The sequence below is a fragment of the Corticium candelabrum genome, chromosome 8 (genome assembly GCF_963422355.1).
Source record: "Corticium candelabrum chromosome 8, ooCorCand1.1, whole genome shotgun sequence".
NCBI classification, from domain to species: Eukaryota; Metazoa; Porifera; class Homoscleromorpha; order Homosclerophorida; family Plakinidae; genus Corticium; species Corticium candelabrum.
The window spans coordinates 2,546,894-2,563,308 of record NC_085092.1 but is presented as its reverse complement, the minus strand read 5'-3'; the positions used below and the strand labels follow the sequence as shown (position 1 = coordinate 2,563,308).

At 42.2% G+C, this 16,415-nt stretch overlaps 1 protein-coding gene and 1 long non-coding RNA gene across 2 annotated transcripts; one reads left to right on the top strand and one right to left on the bottom strand.

The window, feature by feature from the left end:
• The first annotated feature begins 241 nt into the window (after positions 1-241).
• On the top strand, positions 242-2,767 carry LOC134183829 (uncharacterized). The gene is made up of 3 exons (XR_009970591.1): positions 242-379; positions 2,218-2,394; positions 2,531-2,767. It is a non-coding gene; the product is annotated as an uncharacterized LOC134183829 (long non-coding RNA).
• A 9,929-nt stretch (positions 2,768-12,696) lies between these two features.
• LOC134183360 (uncharacterized) lies at positions 12,697-15,934 on the bottom strand. The gene has a single exon (XM_062650864.1). It carries the CDS (start codon positions 14,016-14,018, stop codon positions 13,029-13,031), a length of 990 nt encoding a protein of 329 aa, XP_062506848.1. The 5' UTR covers positions 14,019-15,934; the 3' UTR covers positions 12,697-13,028.
• Positions 15,935-16,415: the final 481 nt, after the last annotated feature.

Sequence of the window (16,415 nt, the reverse complement as noted above, 5' to 3'; positions counted from 1 at the left end):
TATCTGGTAGCGTTTAGTACCTAACCTTTGCAAAACGGAAGTTGGTGTAATAGGACCTAGTCAGGCACCGGAGCGAGCTCACGACGCAGAAGAAAAAAGCTGTTGCCACAAATCTGATCAATCTGTTGCAACAAAAGGTATTGCCTGGTGCGCATGCGCAAACGAGTAAAGTACTCGGTTTTGTCGTTGTTGTCGTCGTGTTGCTGTTATCCACACAAGAACTGCCACATCTGAAGATTTCGGCGTTAAAACAAGTTGTAATCGCATTGGAAATGAAAATATAGAAGCTCTGTATTACAAACTACAGTACTCAACTGGAGCTGACAAAGACTCCAGGGGGGAGGGGAAGAAAGAGTTTGGATTCGGACATGCGGTGGAGGTTAGCTAAGCTAGGCGACTGTGATTTATGGTAGCCGATACAGCCTTGTCTTCTAATCTTTTAAATAAACAGATACAGCCTTGTCTTCTAATCTTTTAAATAAACAAAAAGGGTAAACTTGTCACGCTCTCCTTGATCAGCAACTGTAAACTTTCAAACGGGGCCCCACTTTGGATCGACTATTCGTCGTCTGTTGCACGTCTTGTAAAGTTGTAAACGTCGACGCGCGGAGACATGATGTGTTCACGCACTTCTAGTTTTTTGTTGGCAATTTTTGCAGATATAGCCACACCGACGTATCGAATTTTGACCACGTCGTAGTTTACATTCCTGTATCCGCAGCTGTCAGTCTACAGGGTAGCGCAGCAAGCATGCAATCCCTCGTTTTCGAGCTGCAAGTAGTCTGTCAATGGAGAAAACATGCGATGTATGTGAGCATGCAGAAACAGTAGACGCTTTTCTACATCTAGTTAGATATTTGTGAATGAGCAAACGCCAGTAGCTTAGAATCGGGGGTCGTATTACTGATGTACTTTGTAGTTTACGGTTCGTAGTAGTGTAATCATGTTCTATTGTTTCGTTCATTCTGATGTCATTAGACTATTGGTCGTGATTTTTATTGTTTCGTGAAGTCATATGTCAGGAGCCTAGCGCGCCATACGCTACAGGATCTGACACTAGCTAGAATAACCACAATGACGTAGACTCTGTTTTCGAGACCCACAACAGGGTTGGAATTGGTATTATTGGGCTGTAACACTTTCTTTTAGTACAGTACAGTAGCCATTTGGATCATACTGTGAGTAGAAGGCGAGTGCGCGCAGTATGTGGATGTGTACATCAGGGTTGTACTGATATATGTATATACAATTGCGATGATCAATACAATCAAATTTCTCAAACACGTCAAAACTGAGCAGCTTGACTACCTTGTAAATATTTTGTGCATAGACTGCTATTTAGATTATTACTTGTTGTGTTTATCAATTGATAAGAATTCGGTAAATTTTTTAGTAATATAAGTGTGAAAAAGGAAGAAGTCTGACTGACACTTGCACCGACTGTGCTAGATAGACTATGCTACGTTAGTATTACGTAATTACGTAAATACCTTACACGCTGGCAAGACGTAGCACACTTTGCAATTGATTGTGGTGTTGATTACATATTATTTAATTGCACACAAAAATAGAATTGCAATAGTATACGATTTGATTTGTGCATGCTGCATTATTTCAGAGCAATATAATTAAACATAGTGTGCATATTGAGTGGTATTAAATTTGTAATAGGTACCGATTGATAAAGCAAACGATATCCAAAAAGAAAGTGTTTTATTGTAAAGGCACAATTTGCATTCAATTCATTCAAAAGTCGATTTCTCAGTCTCACAAAATATTCTAGTCTCACAAGAATTACTTGGCTGAGCCAGCAGATGTGGCAAACGCAACAATAGTGTACATTTGTGTAGGTGACAAATGTCAGACTAGCATTGACATCATTAACATTACCTCCTCAAACTAAACTAATCACTAATTGTTTGGTCGTCATGACTTACCAACCAGTACGTCTGTTACCACTTGAAATTTCTTAACCATTTTTCTTATCAATTCCTAACTTTTCGATCGGTCCAAGGCAGGAATTGGCAATTTATATAGTGTCTGTGATAATTAGTTGCAAAGTGTTAATTTTTGTGTCATCATCAGCAACAAAAATCAACCTAATTAGGTTTGGGAAACCAGTTTTTACCAGTATGGGCAGAGTATGTTCTATTACTTTAGCATGGGCCTGTATGTAGTAACTATAAAACTTTAATTGCAGCATCCTTTCTGATGTAGAAGGCAACCAAAGAAGCACAAGGAAGCTAAAACTGAAGAGAACAAAAGCTCAACCTACAAAGGTATACCTTCTGTTACTATTTGCGTGTACAGTGAATCTGCCTCTTCTGTGTTGAGCATTTTGCATAGTCATCTTACAGACAAACAAGTTATGACACCATGATAACGCTAAAGAAGGTATGTGTTCTGATGACATCCATTGTTTAGATGTTATTATCAGTATTCTGTTCTTGGCTTTCTAATACCTAGTGCAGTCTCTTTGCGCCTTAATTTTAGCCTGCAAATGCACCTCTTAGTTAAAATGTCATTTCAGATCGCTCAAGCAACACAACCACATTCATCTACCATTTCAGATCTATTCATCCACAAGGATTGCAAACTATTCGAATGTGAAGCTTGAGGCCATCAACTGCTACAGCTATGTCCACTTTTAACAGGTCATGACATTGCTAAATGCTTTTGGCAACTTCATTCAATACGTACTGTATGAAACCATAGCATAGTTCACATGGCTATTCAGACTCAGCCTATTTCATTTCTTCTAATGACACTAAATATGGCATTACAACTGCGTGTGGAGAAAGTCCACTAAATGACAGCAAAGCAGCCTTGCTGATCAACTATTGCCAATACATGTTATAAGGTACAGTTGGCAGTATTATAATTATGACAGGTGTCGTTCACTGGTAGCCTCACTAGGGAAATGACTTCTTAATGCTTTTAGAATGTCTTGTTATCACGTGTTATCACATACCTAACACAATTTTGTACAACAAACTTTGGGTAATTTTAGCTTAATTAAACTTGGATTGGATTTGGTAAACAATTAATGAATATCCTGTGACTCGGAGACTGATCTATCTTTCTTAAATAAACATGACCTTTCAGACTTCAAAATTTTGATTTACATCTAGTAAGGCAGGAACAGCTGAGAAAGGAACTCGAACTTAATCAGCTTGCTGTTAGGGTTAGAGTTCAGGGTTAGGGTTGGGTTAGGGTTAGGGTTAGGGTTAAGGTTAGGGTTAGGGTTAGGGTTTCCAGAGGTCCAAATGAGACAGAGCAAAGGAAAGAGCAGTGCTTCATAACCTGTGTCACTCCAGGTGGGGTCCATCACGTCATGAATTGCTACACTAAAAAGTTACAAAACAGATGAAAATTTTGAATAGTTTTTGAATGAGGGTAAAGCCAAAAACCTTATGCTGCCAGCTCGCCGGTCTTCACATCGGATTGACGAACAAATAGCTATTGGAACTGTATCAGACCTTACTCAACGCTTTGATTTGCAGCAAAGGATACCGTGTAATATATATATGTATGTATGTATGTATGTATGTATGTATGTATGTATGTATGTATGTATGTATGTATGTATGTATGTATGTATGTATGTATGTATGTATGTATGTATGTATGTATGTATGTATGTATGTATGTATGTATGTATGTATATGTAATCTGCGGTTAGTATCCGCATCGATCGTCATTTTTCCTAGAGAATATACGGTTCGGGTGGGATGCAACCAAACTGGATGCCAAATTCCTCATTACATCGTTACCCAGGTTCGAAAATCCGGTCGCCAAGTCGACCACTTCTAGGTGGTTGGCGACTAAACGAACGGTGTGGTCGCTAAATTTGGCGACTAGAAATATTTGGTAGTTTTCAGTTTCGTGGCAGCGGCTCTTGATGCGAACCATCTGCTCAGCAGATGTTTGCGTTATTAAGATATGTGTCATCTACCATTTAGTGGCACCCTGCGACGGATGCCGTCTACTTAGCACCTTCGTACATATCGCGTAACAACGTATCACCTAGCAATCTATCCTGCGAGTCGTTGCTATTTTCTGGTTAACCATCATTCTTATGGACTCTACAGCCTGTGCCATCATTTCCAGGCAAACCCAACTACAGACCTGCAAGCGCGTATAATTTTTCAAACAATCGCGGTCACTCCTATTGTTCGTATACGCTACACCAGCAAATCCAAGTCAACAGCTCTATCATCGACGAGACGCCATTGTGCAGCAGCTTCTCCTGAGTGAAACACGAAATCTGCAGCCAATTGTAGTTGAAAGGTGGCTATTCCAATTTAGATCCTTTTCTACGCTGTTCAAAGGAAACGAAGAATCTGACCATCTTGAATTGAGACAAATGAAAACTATTACGTATACTATAGATCGATCTTTGCAAACGGTGGGCGTACGAAGTGCCAAAACAAACAGCTTTTCCACAGCAAGCTGCCTGTGTGTCTTTCTATCAGAAGAACTACCAGGAATACTGTACGTCCGGCTAGGAGCTCGTACGTCTCCTAGTGCTACTAAGAAAGTTCGTTCAGACAACAGTTTCTGCATGTCCCAGCTAACTAGATGTTGAATGATGCCACGCACGCCAGTGGCGTAGCTATGGGGGGCTGCTGGGGGCACATGTCCCCCAAATTTGGCTACTTTTAACACTTTGATCCTATAGTTTGCAAATTGCAACCAATGTTTTCAAATTTTGAAATTGAAATTACAATTCAATAGACCACGTCATAGATTGCAACAACCTACCCGTATGGATAAGTTTGTTGTAATGGAACAACAGGAGCACGAAGAAATGAAGAAGATTTTAGAGACATCGATAACTGTTATCGCATTTCAATTTACAACACAACACTGGATCAGATAATTAGTGAATTCAACCGACGTTTTTCAGTCGAAAGTCGGTCTTGGATGATAGCAGCTAGTGCGTGTAGCCCAAGATCAAATTCGTTTTTAGCTAACGTCGAAGCCGTGGAGCCTTTGGCAAAACACTATGGTCTTCATCATGAAATGGTGTCATTTCAGGCGGAGTCTGCAACACGTTATCTACAGAAAAAAACAAGAAGTAAATCTCTCTCTGACGTGATATACCATCTCTTGCCAGTGAAGGAGGCTTTCGTAGACCTGCTCAAAATCTTACACATTGTGTTGACATTAGGTGTCTCTACCGCGTCATGTGAACGTTCGTTTTCATGTTTGAAAGACTGAAGACCTACCTTAGGCTAAGTTAGTTAGGGCTGGCATGGGACAAGAGATTAAACAGCCTAGCGCTTCTGGCCATAGAAAGGGATTATCATGTATATGTCTAGTAAGATAGACTTGGAAGCAGCTGTAGACAGGTTTGCCGCAGTAGACAAAACAGAAGAATCAAGCTTAACAAGTGAAACGGTAAACGATTAAATTAAGAGTAGAAATACAGATTTGAGAAAATTTTCCAATGTGGCAAATCTCGCGCGCGCTCCACGTGTTTTAACACGTGCTTTTTGATCCACTAGTGAGGAGGACTGGTAACATATTATGTCACGTGAAGAACTAGTTCTTGACGTGGTAGGTTTTTGGTGTGCTGATTGGTCAAAACTGTAATGCGAGACGAAAAATGTTGTTACAAAGGCACGCGTAGCATCCTATTAGAATGAATTGGGTAGCAATTACCTTGACAATTAGACAGTTATTAGCAATTGTTGTCGTCACGTAAGGTGCAAGCTCACTAATTAGTGTTGTCTGACAGCTCTGCTGTGGACATCCTGACAATACCGTCTTCTCCAGCCAGAATTGACAGCTAGAGACCTGCTCAGTACGAAGTGAATGGTAGCCAATAGACGACAGAAGCGCGTAGAATGTGCATTCACTACCGCTAGATAGTGAAGCTACAATGTTCATGAAGCAAGGTTTTCGCTCGTTGCAACGAAAACGATCTACTTTGTAATTCTGATTTCTAAACAGTCCTTAGAAAGAGCGTAAAGCTTTTGTGTTTTTGTGTTGGCTGGTGACGTTTAGCGTAGTACTCTCGTGAGACTAATTACTCGACACCATATTATCAGTGCAGGTGGCAACAATTTACAGGATCGGTTTCTAATTAAACTAATGAAATAAATGGTCACATGACATAATATGATACCAGTCCTTCTGGCAAGTGGAACAAAAAGGACGTGCCAAAACACGTGGAGCGCGCGCGAGGAGAAGGACTGGGTAAGAGTCTAGACTCTGGCTACGCCGCTGCAACAGTGACGTTAAAGTTGGAGGGTGCAAGCCACTGAGCCGCAGTATAAAAGGTATCTGTGATTCCGCTTGTCTGTCATTGGCAAAAACACAGAAACGCCATTTGTCTGTTTGGGTACCTTTGAGCGCCGTTCTGCAAATCCGCTTTTCTAGATTTTTGTAAATGTGCAATTCCGACTTTTTGGCAAACACAGATTTGCAAGAAATGTTATCTGTCATCAGCAGAAATGCAGAAACGCTGTTTGGCCGTTTGGATACCGTAGAGCGCCGTTCGGCAATTCCGCTTTACTGCATTTCTGTAAATCTGCAATTCCGACTTCCTGATCAACACAGATTTACAAAAAAAGTGTCTGATTTTAGACCATTTTTGGGATTCCGCTTTCTGTCATCGGCAGAAATGCGGAAACGCTGTTTGGCCGTTTGGGTACACGCGTTTTGCCGGCTCACAGTATGACTGTCAACGCGAGCATAATCTAGAGGCTGGTCCACGCAGGCAGTGCACGCCACAACGGCGCCGAGTATGCCGACGCCAACCGCGAAGGTTGATGGTGCCGAGCAGCGTTCGAGCGGCACTGAATGCTGCTTCTGCGGCTGAGGTTACGGCAATCAGAGTAATCAGACAATAACTAGCCCTACGTGATTTATTGATATCAATCTTGTAGCTCGTATTATTGCGCATGACATAGTTAGACACCGCTTAGCAAGTTGCATCGTAAGCAGAGCAATGCAGCGCAACGCGGCGCCCCTGCCGTTGTTGCGGCGCGGCATCGCCTGCGTTGAGCTGCGTGGCGTGCATAGTGAACCGGCCTTTACTTACGTAACCTACGACCCGGCGGCTGTTGAAATTTTCAAAGAGCCTATTTCCGTTGTTTGATCCACCAGCTACTTAGTGGATCAAGAAAATCAAACTAGCAAGTTGCACAATATCTATTTCATTTTAAAATCCTCAGAAAACTTTAGATAGGTGTATGTCAAATCATTAGTTTGGAGGTAGGCCAATATTGTTCTGTACTGAGAAATCGCTACTCGGTGTTTCAAGCAACTGCGCATATGTTATATCAGTAGCCTGCGCTGCTGAAAGCATGCCAAACTAAGCTAATGCATCTCCAGACAATAGAAAGAGAACATCTGATGTGAACAGATCATCAAGCAAGAAGACTGTGGGAGCAGCAATTCCCACTGAGGGGTAGATGACACCTTTCTAATAAATCGTCATTGACAGTAAGCAAAACGCTCTACCCTAGCTGAAAAATAAACGTTGGAATAAATAATTTACTGTAGCTTGAGGAGAAATGAGAGTTATGTATACAGCTGCGTTAGAGGTGTAATATACGGGACTTGGGTAAATAGTTTGACTGATATCGGGGTTACCGAGAATACCAGCTGCCGGAGAAGAGACGTCGCGTTGTATTTCTAGTTGTTGTTACGCTTAATCCTTGTATTGTGTTGTGTTCTGAACGAATAATATTACATGGTACCAGGAAATGAAGCGTCTGAATCATTCAGAGCATCTATCGTTGACAGGAAATTGAAATTTGGCAATGGCGCGAAAGAAGTGGAAGCAGCGGATCAACGTTTATCTAGTAGCTTAGTGATTGAAATGTCCTGTTCAAACGTCGATTTTGCTACACTCAATTGGTCAGGAGGCTTTGGACGTTTACAATACTTTTGTTTTTGGCGCGAAGGAAAGTAAAGACAAGCTTGAAGACGTTAAGGGCCGGTCATTATTAAGTGTAGGGGAGGATGAAAAAATTTTCCGAGATCCCCATAGTTTGATATGTGACTCCTGCAAAATATATGCCTGTTAACTTCTGGCATTGTCAGTTGGTTAACTTTAGACGACCCCATAGATGTGCCTAGATATATATAATCATACAGACATGTACAATGAAACGTAGTCCGTTTCAAGTGCAGCCTAGGTATGACTTCTAACCCGCTGACAAACAAGTAAAGCAAGAATTGCCGCTTTCAGCAATGCAAGTGTGCAAAGCCCCTAGAAATATACTGTTCTTGCATACAATTCTAAGTATTCAGATAAAAAAAACCTAAAAGTTATGACCCCAACAGAAGATGGCCCAAATGCTTAGTGACCCCTGCAAATCACTGAATTTCAAACTTATGGCCCCACAGCAAATTTGCAAGCCCCAGGACATTTAATAATGACCGGCCCTTATAAAGAAGTTTGAAGAATACTTCGTTCCAAAACGTAACGTGACATTGTTTCTTTATGAGAAATCAAATGCAAGGTGAGACAATATACTGACCAGTATGTTACTGAGATACGTACATTAGGGAAGACTTCTGAATTCGGAGCTACTGTATCAGTGAGTCATTGGTAAAGGACAGGTTAGTTTGTGGGATTCTGAATTCAAGATTGATAGATCGATTGCCTTCACAAGAAATTGTTTAAAATGTGGACTACGCGGATTCTTTTGCAAGTAAGTGCAAGGTAAGGCACGAGTGCAGGACATGATCACGAGAAGAACAGCTTGCTGGAATTTTTTGTTAGCCCTCTAGGTGGCTCAAAGGGTGATGTGTGGTCTATGCCTTTGTGTGGTGCGATAGCTCAGTCGGTTAGAGAGTCATCTTATAGAGTCATCTTATAGAGTCATCGTATAGAGTGATTACATCTGGGACCTTGCAGGGATGCAGGTTTAGGCATAATTTCCTTGGGCAATAAACTTACACACAATTGCCTCTCTCGACTCAGGAGTATAAATGAGTACCTGGTCTTTGACTGGAGTGGCAAAGGCCTGCGACTGCGACAAAGTCGTTTGGTCAGAGTCAAAGGGTCCGGGTGGGACTTCGGGTGCCCACACCACAGTTGGCGTCGCAGTCAGTGCTCCTGCAAGCACCTGGCCAGGCTCCATTATCCTTATCCATTTACCATTTGCCATTTGCCTTTGACAAATAACGGAGCTTTGATCAATCATAAACTTGACACGGGAGCTCATCTAAGTTACATTACGTTACGCTGAGTAATGTAGTTTCCGGTACGTTACATTACGTTACGTTTGGTCATTGAGATCTGTGAACAGGCTTTAAATGTAGCTTACTCTAGTACGCAAACTTGTAAGCTACCATGCGCATGACGTGACCTACCTTATTACGATAGTCACCCTTTCTTTCTTCACTGTCTGATGTGACTTGTACCTCTTGACTGAGTCTTCGACTTGATCACAGTATGTGGAAAAATTTTTGAAACCCTGCGATGTTCCTGGGACGTTGCTGGGACATGGGTAATGTCTTGATTTCTATCTCTTATCGCTCAACTGTTTTAGATAACAAATGTTTTCGTTTTCGAAACTTTGCAAAAACAGGACTGTTAGAGAGAATGGAATGACGTTTACTAAATTAGTGTTACAGGCGTTTGATTAAACCAGACAATAGGGAACTGAATGATCTACCCATTGTATTAGTGACAGTGAGAAGTTTCATCTACTGAAGTATTTGAAACCCCACGCTGCTTGACATGTTTGGCAATTCTAGACGATTGCCTGTTTATATAGCTGGAAGCTATCTATATATAATTGCGCTTTGTTGTTTTTAGCTATTAAGATTTCCTGCCCATTTGTTTCTTCGTCTACCTGCCTGCTGATAGTCTAGTCTACAAGTAGTAGCAACAGCCTTTCTACAGACAATTAAGAGAGCTGTAGATTCTAAAAAATGTTTAGAAATGCATCATGACATCATCACATACGCGTTTAGACCTTGTGAGCCAAGCGGCCAAGGCCACCAATAATTTTCTTGCATAACTGCATTACTCCCAAATGCTAATGAAATAATCGAAGAAGAATATAACCACCAGTTTAACAGTTTATACGGTCGAAAAAGAATACCAGCTAGCAATCTCGCTAGACTGCTGAGCTTTCTACTGAAGAACATTTCATACTGAAGCCGACAGTGTGCTGAGCTACACTTCTCATATTATAATGTGCAGAGTTGCTTGGTACCACATGTATAATAATTCGGATACCAACTCAATGCCATCTGTTTGTAGTAGAGAATACATTTTTATGAGATGCCTCACGACAATCCATCCAGAAGCAGTGCGTGTAACTTTTGCTACAGTATTTTCCGCCCAATTATCCAATTGGGGCAACCAATTATCCGACTCAGTCAATCAATTATCCGGTTGGAGCAACCAATTATCCGCTTCAGACAACCAATTATCCGGTTGGGCAACCAATTATTCGACTCGGCCAATCAATTATCCGATTGGGGCAACCAATTATCCGATGTCGCTCTGACAAGCTGTACACTTCGTGAATGAAACGCTTACCTTGCATCGCTGGTGAGTTGTTCAGTGCTTTGGGTCTCAGTCAGATTGATAGCATCGTGGGAAACGCTATGACAATTAAGCTACTACACATATGAATGTGAGGATCCAGCTGCAGCGCGCCGCAACTGAACAGCTCTGCTGTGTTTCTTTTCGCATCAGTCTCATTGACATGAGACAAAAGACCACTGCACCACCGACACTCTCAGCTTCGCGCCCTCATCCAATTCTGAGTGAAACAAATTCACAATCGCCTATCAATCGACCTGGAGAGTCTAGAGCTACCTAGACTGTAGACGTAACATGTACTTTATCAACGTGTGTTTGAGTAGCGTGGTTGTTAATTCTGCTGAGTTCTACAGTACATATTTTCTCTAATTTTGCTTGCATGTGCAGCTTTACGGTGAGTACATGTTAGCTAGAAAGCGCGTTGAGGCCTAGAGCACCTGCTAAGTCCTTTAGTGCGTCAGGACACAAATCTAGCAGAAGTTGCCGTCTGGCTGTGACAAGAGTCTGACCCTCGCTGCAACAACTGCAACTGCGCCATGTCTCTGTGTGGTCATCTGCGCTGGTGGGCGATAATTAATTACCAGACAATTACTGATGGTTTTTCCTCCGCGATTTAATTAATAGCGAAAACCAGTATTACCCTGTTTACTGGTGCAGCAATACGGCGACAACATCCGTCAGTACGCGCTATTATTCCTCTAACCAGCGCTTCCATATATCTACACTGCTCATAATTGAAACCATGAGTCGGATAATTGGTTGCCCCAACCGGATAATTGGGCGGGAAATACTGTAGTAGACTTTTGTATGACATACTAAAGATTGTTTGAGAGACTGTGTATTTCAATGCAGTTTTCTTGGAAGGCAAATCACATGGGAAGTCGAGTCGTGAACAGGCTGTAGAACAAATACCCGATTTACAAGACTATATTACAATGTAGTGTGGGCTGGTTGAATGTCGATGGTTACATGCATGCCTACAGCGTAGACACTATAACTATATAGAATCCGATGATTTTCTCTTTCTGAAATATGTATAGAGCTGGATGTTTTCAAATATGGGCAAACCATATACTATATAGGACATGTATACTGCACCATCTTACCTCAGTTGAATTGAAGTTCTTTAGGGCAAGGTTTGTGAACACTATATAATAGATTAGTTAACTAAGTAAGTTTGAACCTTTCCGGTGTAGATGTACGATAACAAGAAGAACGAGGAGTAGACCCAGAGAACGTGCGTTAATTAAGGCAGCATCATGCTCTAGCCTGGAACTTCCCTATCAATTTCTTACTATATATACAGTACGTCTGGGTTAGAGGCTACGCACTCTCTTCCTTTCATCTGTGGTGAACGACGCTATAACCCCCTAAACCTCATTTCAATCCAGGCGTGAAAATGGCAAATTGCACGTGTCTGAGAGGCGGTGCACTAACGCAAAAACGACCCTTCCGGTGTAGTAGCAGGGATAGAAAAATCTAACCCGCTGCATGTGCATGAGATTCGAGAATGCGACGAATTTTGTGTATCAATTGCCTTGAGGAATATTGCCCGAAAGTGTAGCGACCACACATGCACTCTTAAGTGTTCAACGTGATTATCGAATTTGAATAATTTACTCACGCGTATAGATGCCTTTTATTGCTTTCCTATCCACGAGACGTTCAATTAGATGAGACCTTTGTGCTTCGTTTTCGGAAATAATACGCAACACCAGTTCTAGAACAGTTTTATTGTTACTTTCTTAATAAATTAAACACAAAATTGACAAAATAGATGAAAGCAATTTTGTTGGCGAACCACTGTCGTATCAAAACATAAATAACTCACTGTCGACAACCTTCTCCACGGCATGACGTAAAACATTAAGAATATTAAAGCAATTTTATCCTTCTTAGAATGGTGTGGCAAATGTTTTACTACTGTACGATTTTGAAAGGAGAGTCACACAGAATGAGTTCAAGATTTCGCTAAAGGAAATTAGGGGATGCCAATGAACTTGCACCACTTGCGATTAGGATAAAATTAAGACAGGACGTGCATGCACCCTTCACGCCCATGCCTAAACTCGCCTCTGCGGCGACGGGAGTCTGCCTGTTACAGTGCATACAAGAGTGCGTTTGTTTACCGGTAGACTTTGGTAGTCGCTACTGTAGTAATGTATCGATTCCGATTAGAAGACAACACAATACAACACGTGCTTATTCGTTACATACATAAGTTCTGGATATCAAGTACCCGTATAACAGTACTACTCACACTACATCTCTCCTTTTCAAGCTAAAGATCTAGTTTCTGGGAGGGCGGATAACTCTACCAGAGCGTAAAACAGTTACTCCAGTACTTGCAATTAGCACCGTTGTCTTGCTGGATTGCTCGGTCATCTGCAACGAAGTAGCATTAGCGTTAGGACTGTCTTGCTACTATTCCCACGCTTTAGTCATTGGTTTCTCAGATTGCCGTTGTGGCTCAGACTCACGAGAAACTTCTTCAGTAGATTGTTGTTCAGAGTCGCGCAAAAAGGATTGGATTTAGACTTCGTCGGTTGCGTGTATGGTACGTGTAGGCGTTTTTTACCAAGTACGATCGATTGCTTGAGCTCGAGATTACTGATCCAAATTGCTTCTGGTCAGGAATCCATACTCCTGTACCTGGAGACAACTGAGGTAACTCTCTAGCCTTGTGGTGTCGGTCAAACCATTGTTTCATTTTCTCTTTCCTCTTTCGTTCCCAATCTGCCAGTGATATTACGTTTGGTTGTTTGGGTATTAGCTCTTTCTCAACCATAGGAACGTTTGTTCGAATCTTGCTGGCCATCGGCAATTCTGCTGGGCTATATCCGTTTGAAAGTGGACTAGGTCGGTACGACAGTAAAGCCATGTAAGAGTCCTGACACTTCCTAAGAAAAGCTTTAACTGTTGCAACTGCTCTCTCAGCTTCTACGTTTGCCTGCGGGAAGCGCGTACTGGATGATGTATGCCTGAATTTGTATGCGCTCGCAAATGATGCGAAGGCCTCAGATGACCATTGTCGGAGAAGAATTCTTCTGGCAGTCCTTGCCGGGAAAACATTGATTTCAAATGATTGATAATTGCACGAGGTGTCGTACTCGTGAGCAGCGCTGTCTTGATACATATCTGGAATAAAATAGTCGATAACCAGGAGATAGTCATTTCCTTTCCATTCAAACAAGTCGGTAGCGACTTTGTGACAACGGTAGGTTGGAAAGGGTGTGGGTAGAAGTGGCTCCATGGGATTTTTCCGATCTTTGCAGCAGGTTGGACAAGAGGAGACCAGTTGTTTGATATTTTGTCCTATCCCAGGCCACCATACTGCTTGGCGGGCTCGATCACGGCATTTTGTGACTCTCTGGTGACTTGAATGCAGTGTGAATATTACCTCTTGTCGCATAGACAAAGGACTAGCAAATTCCGACCATCTCAGTAGTAACACGTTCCACATATAACTCGTCGCGTAGATTCCAGTACGTCTCATGTCTCCCCCAAAGTGCTCGGCTACTCGGTAGATGTGAAGGTCTTGACACAATAGAGGGTGGGATCCTGGTCTTGTAACTTTTTAATTCGCTTCAGTCTTTCCTCAGAAGCTGTTAGTGAACGCATGAAGCTGCATGTATAATTCTCGACTTCACATTCTAGGATGCGGTTGGCGTCATCGTACTCAGGCAGTGGTTGACGAGAGATTGTATCTGCTACAATCAGATCTTTGCCTGGAACGTGCATGATCTGATACTGAAATTGAAATAGACGCATACGGAAACGTTGAATCCTTGGAGGTAGCTCGTCCAGCCCTTTTGTACTCAGAAGTGTAACTAGTGGTTTGTGATCTGTCTCCACGAGGAAAGTCTTGTCAATAAGAAAAAGAAGCAAATTTCTCAGCGGCCCAGGTGATTGCCAGTGCTCCCTTTCTATCTGAGTATATCTCCTTTCTGTGGCTGAAAGGAACTGCAAAGCATACGCTACTATCTTTTCCTCTCCTGTGGGTTGCTTCTGGCATAGAACAGCCCCTAACCCAAATGAAGAGGAGGAGACACTACAGTCTCGCGACTCACATCATACAATGCAAGAACTGGGCTTTATGCAAGCTCTTTCTTCACTTGGTCGAATGATTTCTGTTTCTCTGGTCCCCAAACCCTTGATTTTCTCTTCGCAGTAAAGCGTGTAGTGGCTCTGTTCTGTTAGGCTCAGTCCCGGCTATCAAGTACCCATATAACAGTACTACTCACTACAGTTACCCACTTGAACACAACTACCCGGCCGGTTCATATAGAGTTCTCTGGCGATGAGGCAGGCACAGATTCTCATATCCAGATTGTTTACTAGACGAGATAGAACCAAAATTTCTACGCTTTGAAGTTGAAAATTGAGTGTTAATTAATGACCTTCGCAGAAACGTGCACAGTAGTTGTCAATATGCAGTAAGCTTAAATATAAGCATGTGTGACAGACGTTGTTCATGCATGTTTGTCCTTCGTGCAAATGAGATCCGACCGAATTCTCACGAATGAGACATAAGCTGCAAACGGCTATATCTATATATTCAACGACCCAGGACCGGCTTGTATAAAACAAAATTATTTTCTAAATCTTAACTTTAAATTATGAAACGGTTGTGCAGGCCTCAGATCCCTCCCACAAACAAGCAACAGAAATCGAAGCAATTTACGGATTGTCTCTTCATAATTCCTATATGGACAGCATCACAAAGCAGACCTAAGCATAAACTAAAAGAACACAAGAAAATCGATTAGCACAGCAAACAACAAACAATTTGGAAGAAACAATAGGGTAATCTGGGGTAATTCCGTATACATTTGCCTTCGGTGACGCATATGGTGTAGACAACGCGCCGTTTTAACTTGTTGTTGTAGCTGTCGTTAGCATTGGTCACTGCACTACATACAGGAAAGTTCGTGGTCATGTCTTTGCTCACCTCGATTAGAAACAGGATAAATGTCAGGGAAGGTCAGATTGGGTGGGTGGGGCAATTCCGTACACCTAGCAATAATCGCTTTTCTCAAAGGTTTGGGGTTTCTAACACCGTTCAACACGCACTAACACTTACCAATCGAGTCTGCGTGTCTTTCTGATATGTACAATTAGCGTTTAGTCAACACATCGTAGAAATACATGGTCACTGAGATGTACAATCTGGAACTCTATTGTCACCAATTTTACAGTTATCAGAGCTCCAAGTTACAACATTGTCGTCATTGAGGCTAATTTGAGCGAAGCGCTAGTGAAGCAGGTAGGGATACGTCCCCGCAACATTGCCTGGATGGCTCTTTACTTGCAAGTCTTACCTCCCGAGCGAGTTGACTACTGACAGATCGTAGCACCGAAGGCCAAATAATATGGCTACAAACATACTTGCAAAATGAGCTTTGTTCTTGAAAGTTAGAAACCAGACAAGTCAGCAGATGTGGTACCTTCTGTAACGAGACTGCTCTATAATTAGCATACATGATGTATGAGACACGTGTTCGGGTGTTCGGGTGTACACGCGTAGCTGTTAGCAAGCTCTAAAAAAGTTGTGTTGTGTTCACGCTGTGTTCTATACGCAGGTCTTGCAGAGAACCCAATACACAATACAGATCGTCACATGGTGTCAGGTAGTGGTGACCTTGTATGAGCCACGAAGACAGCGAGCGCGGAAACCAGATATCCACAACCAAGCATGACGATAGCGTTGGGACGAGCCAGACCACCGGAACCACTGAGTCTTCAAGATAGAGATCACTGTGGCGAACACTGGAAGCGATTCGAGCGCGACTGGAAATACTACAAGATTGCCGCAAACTCTCGAAAAAACCGGAAGAGGTTTGCGTAGCGGCCCTGCTCAACGTAATCGGTCAATGGACAAGACACTTTTGAG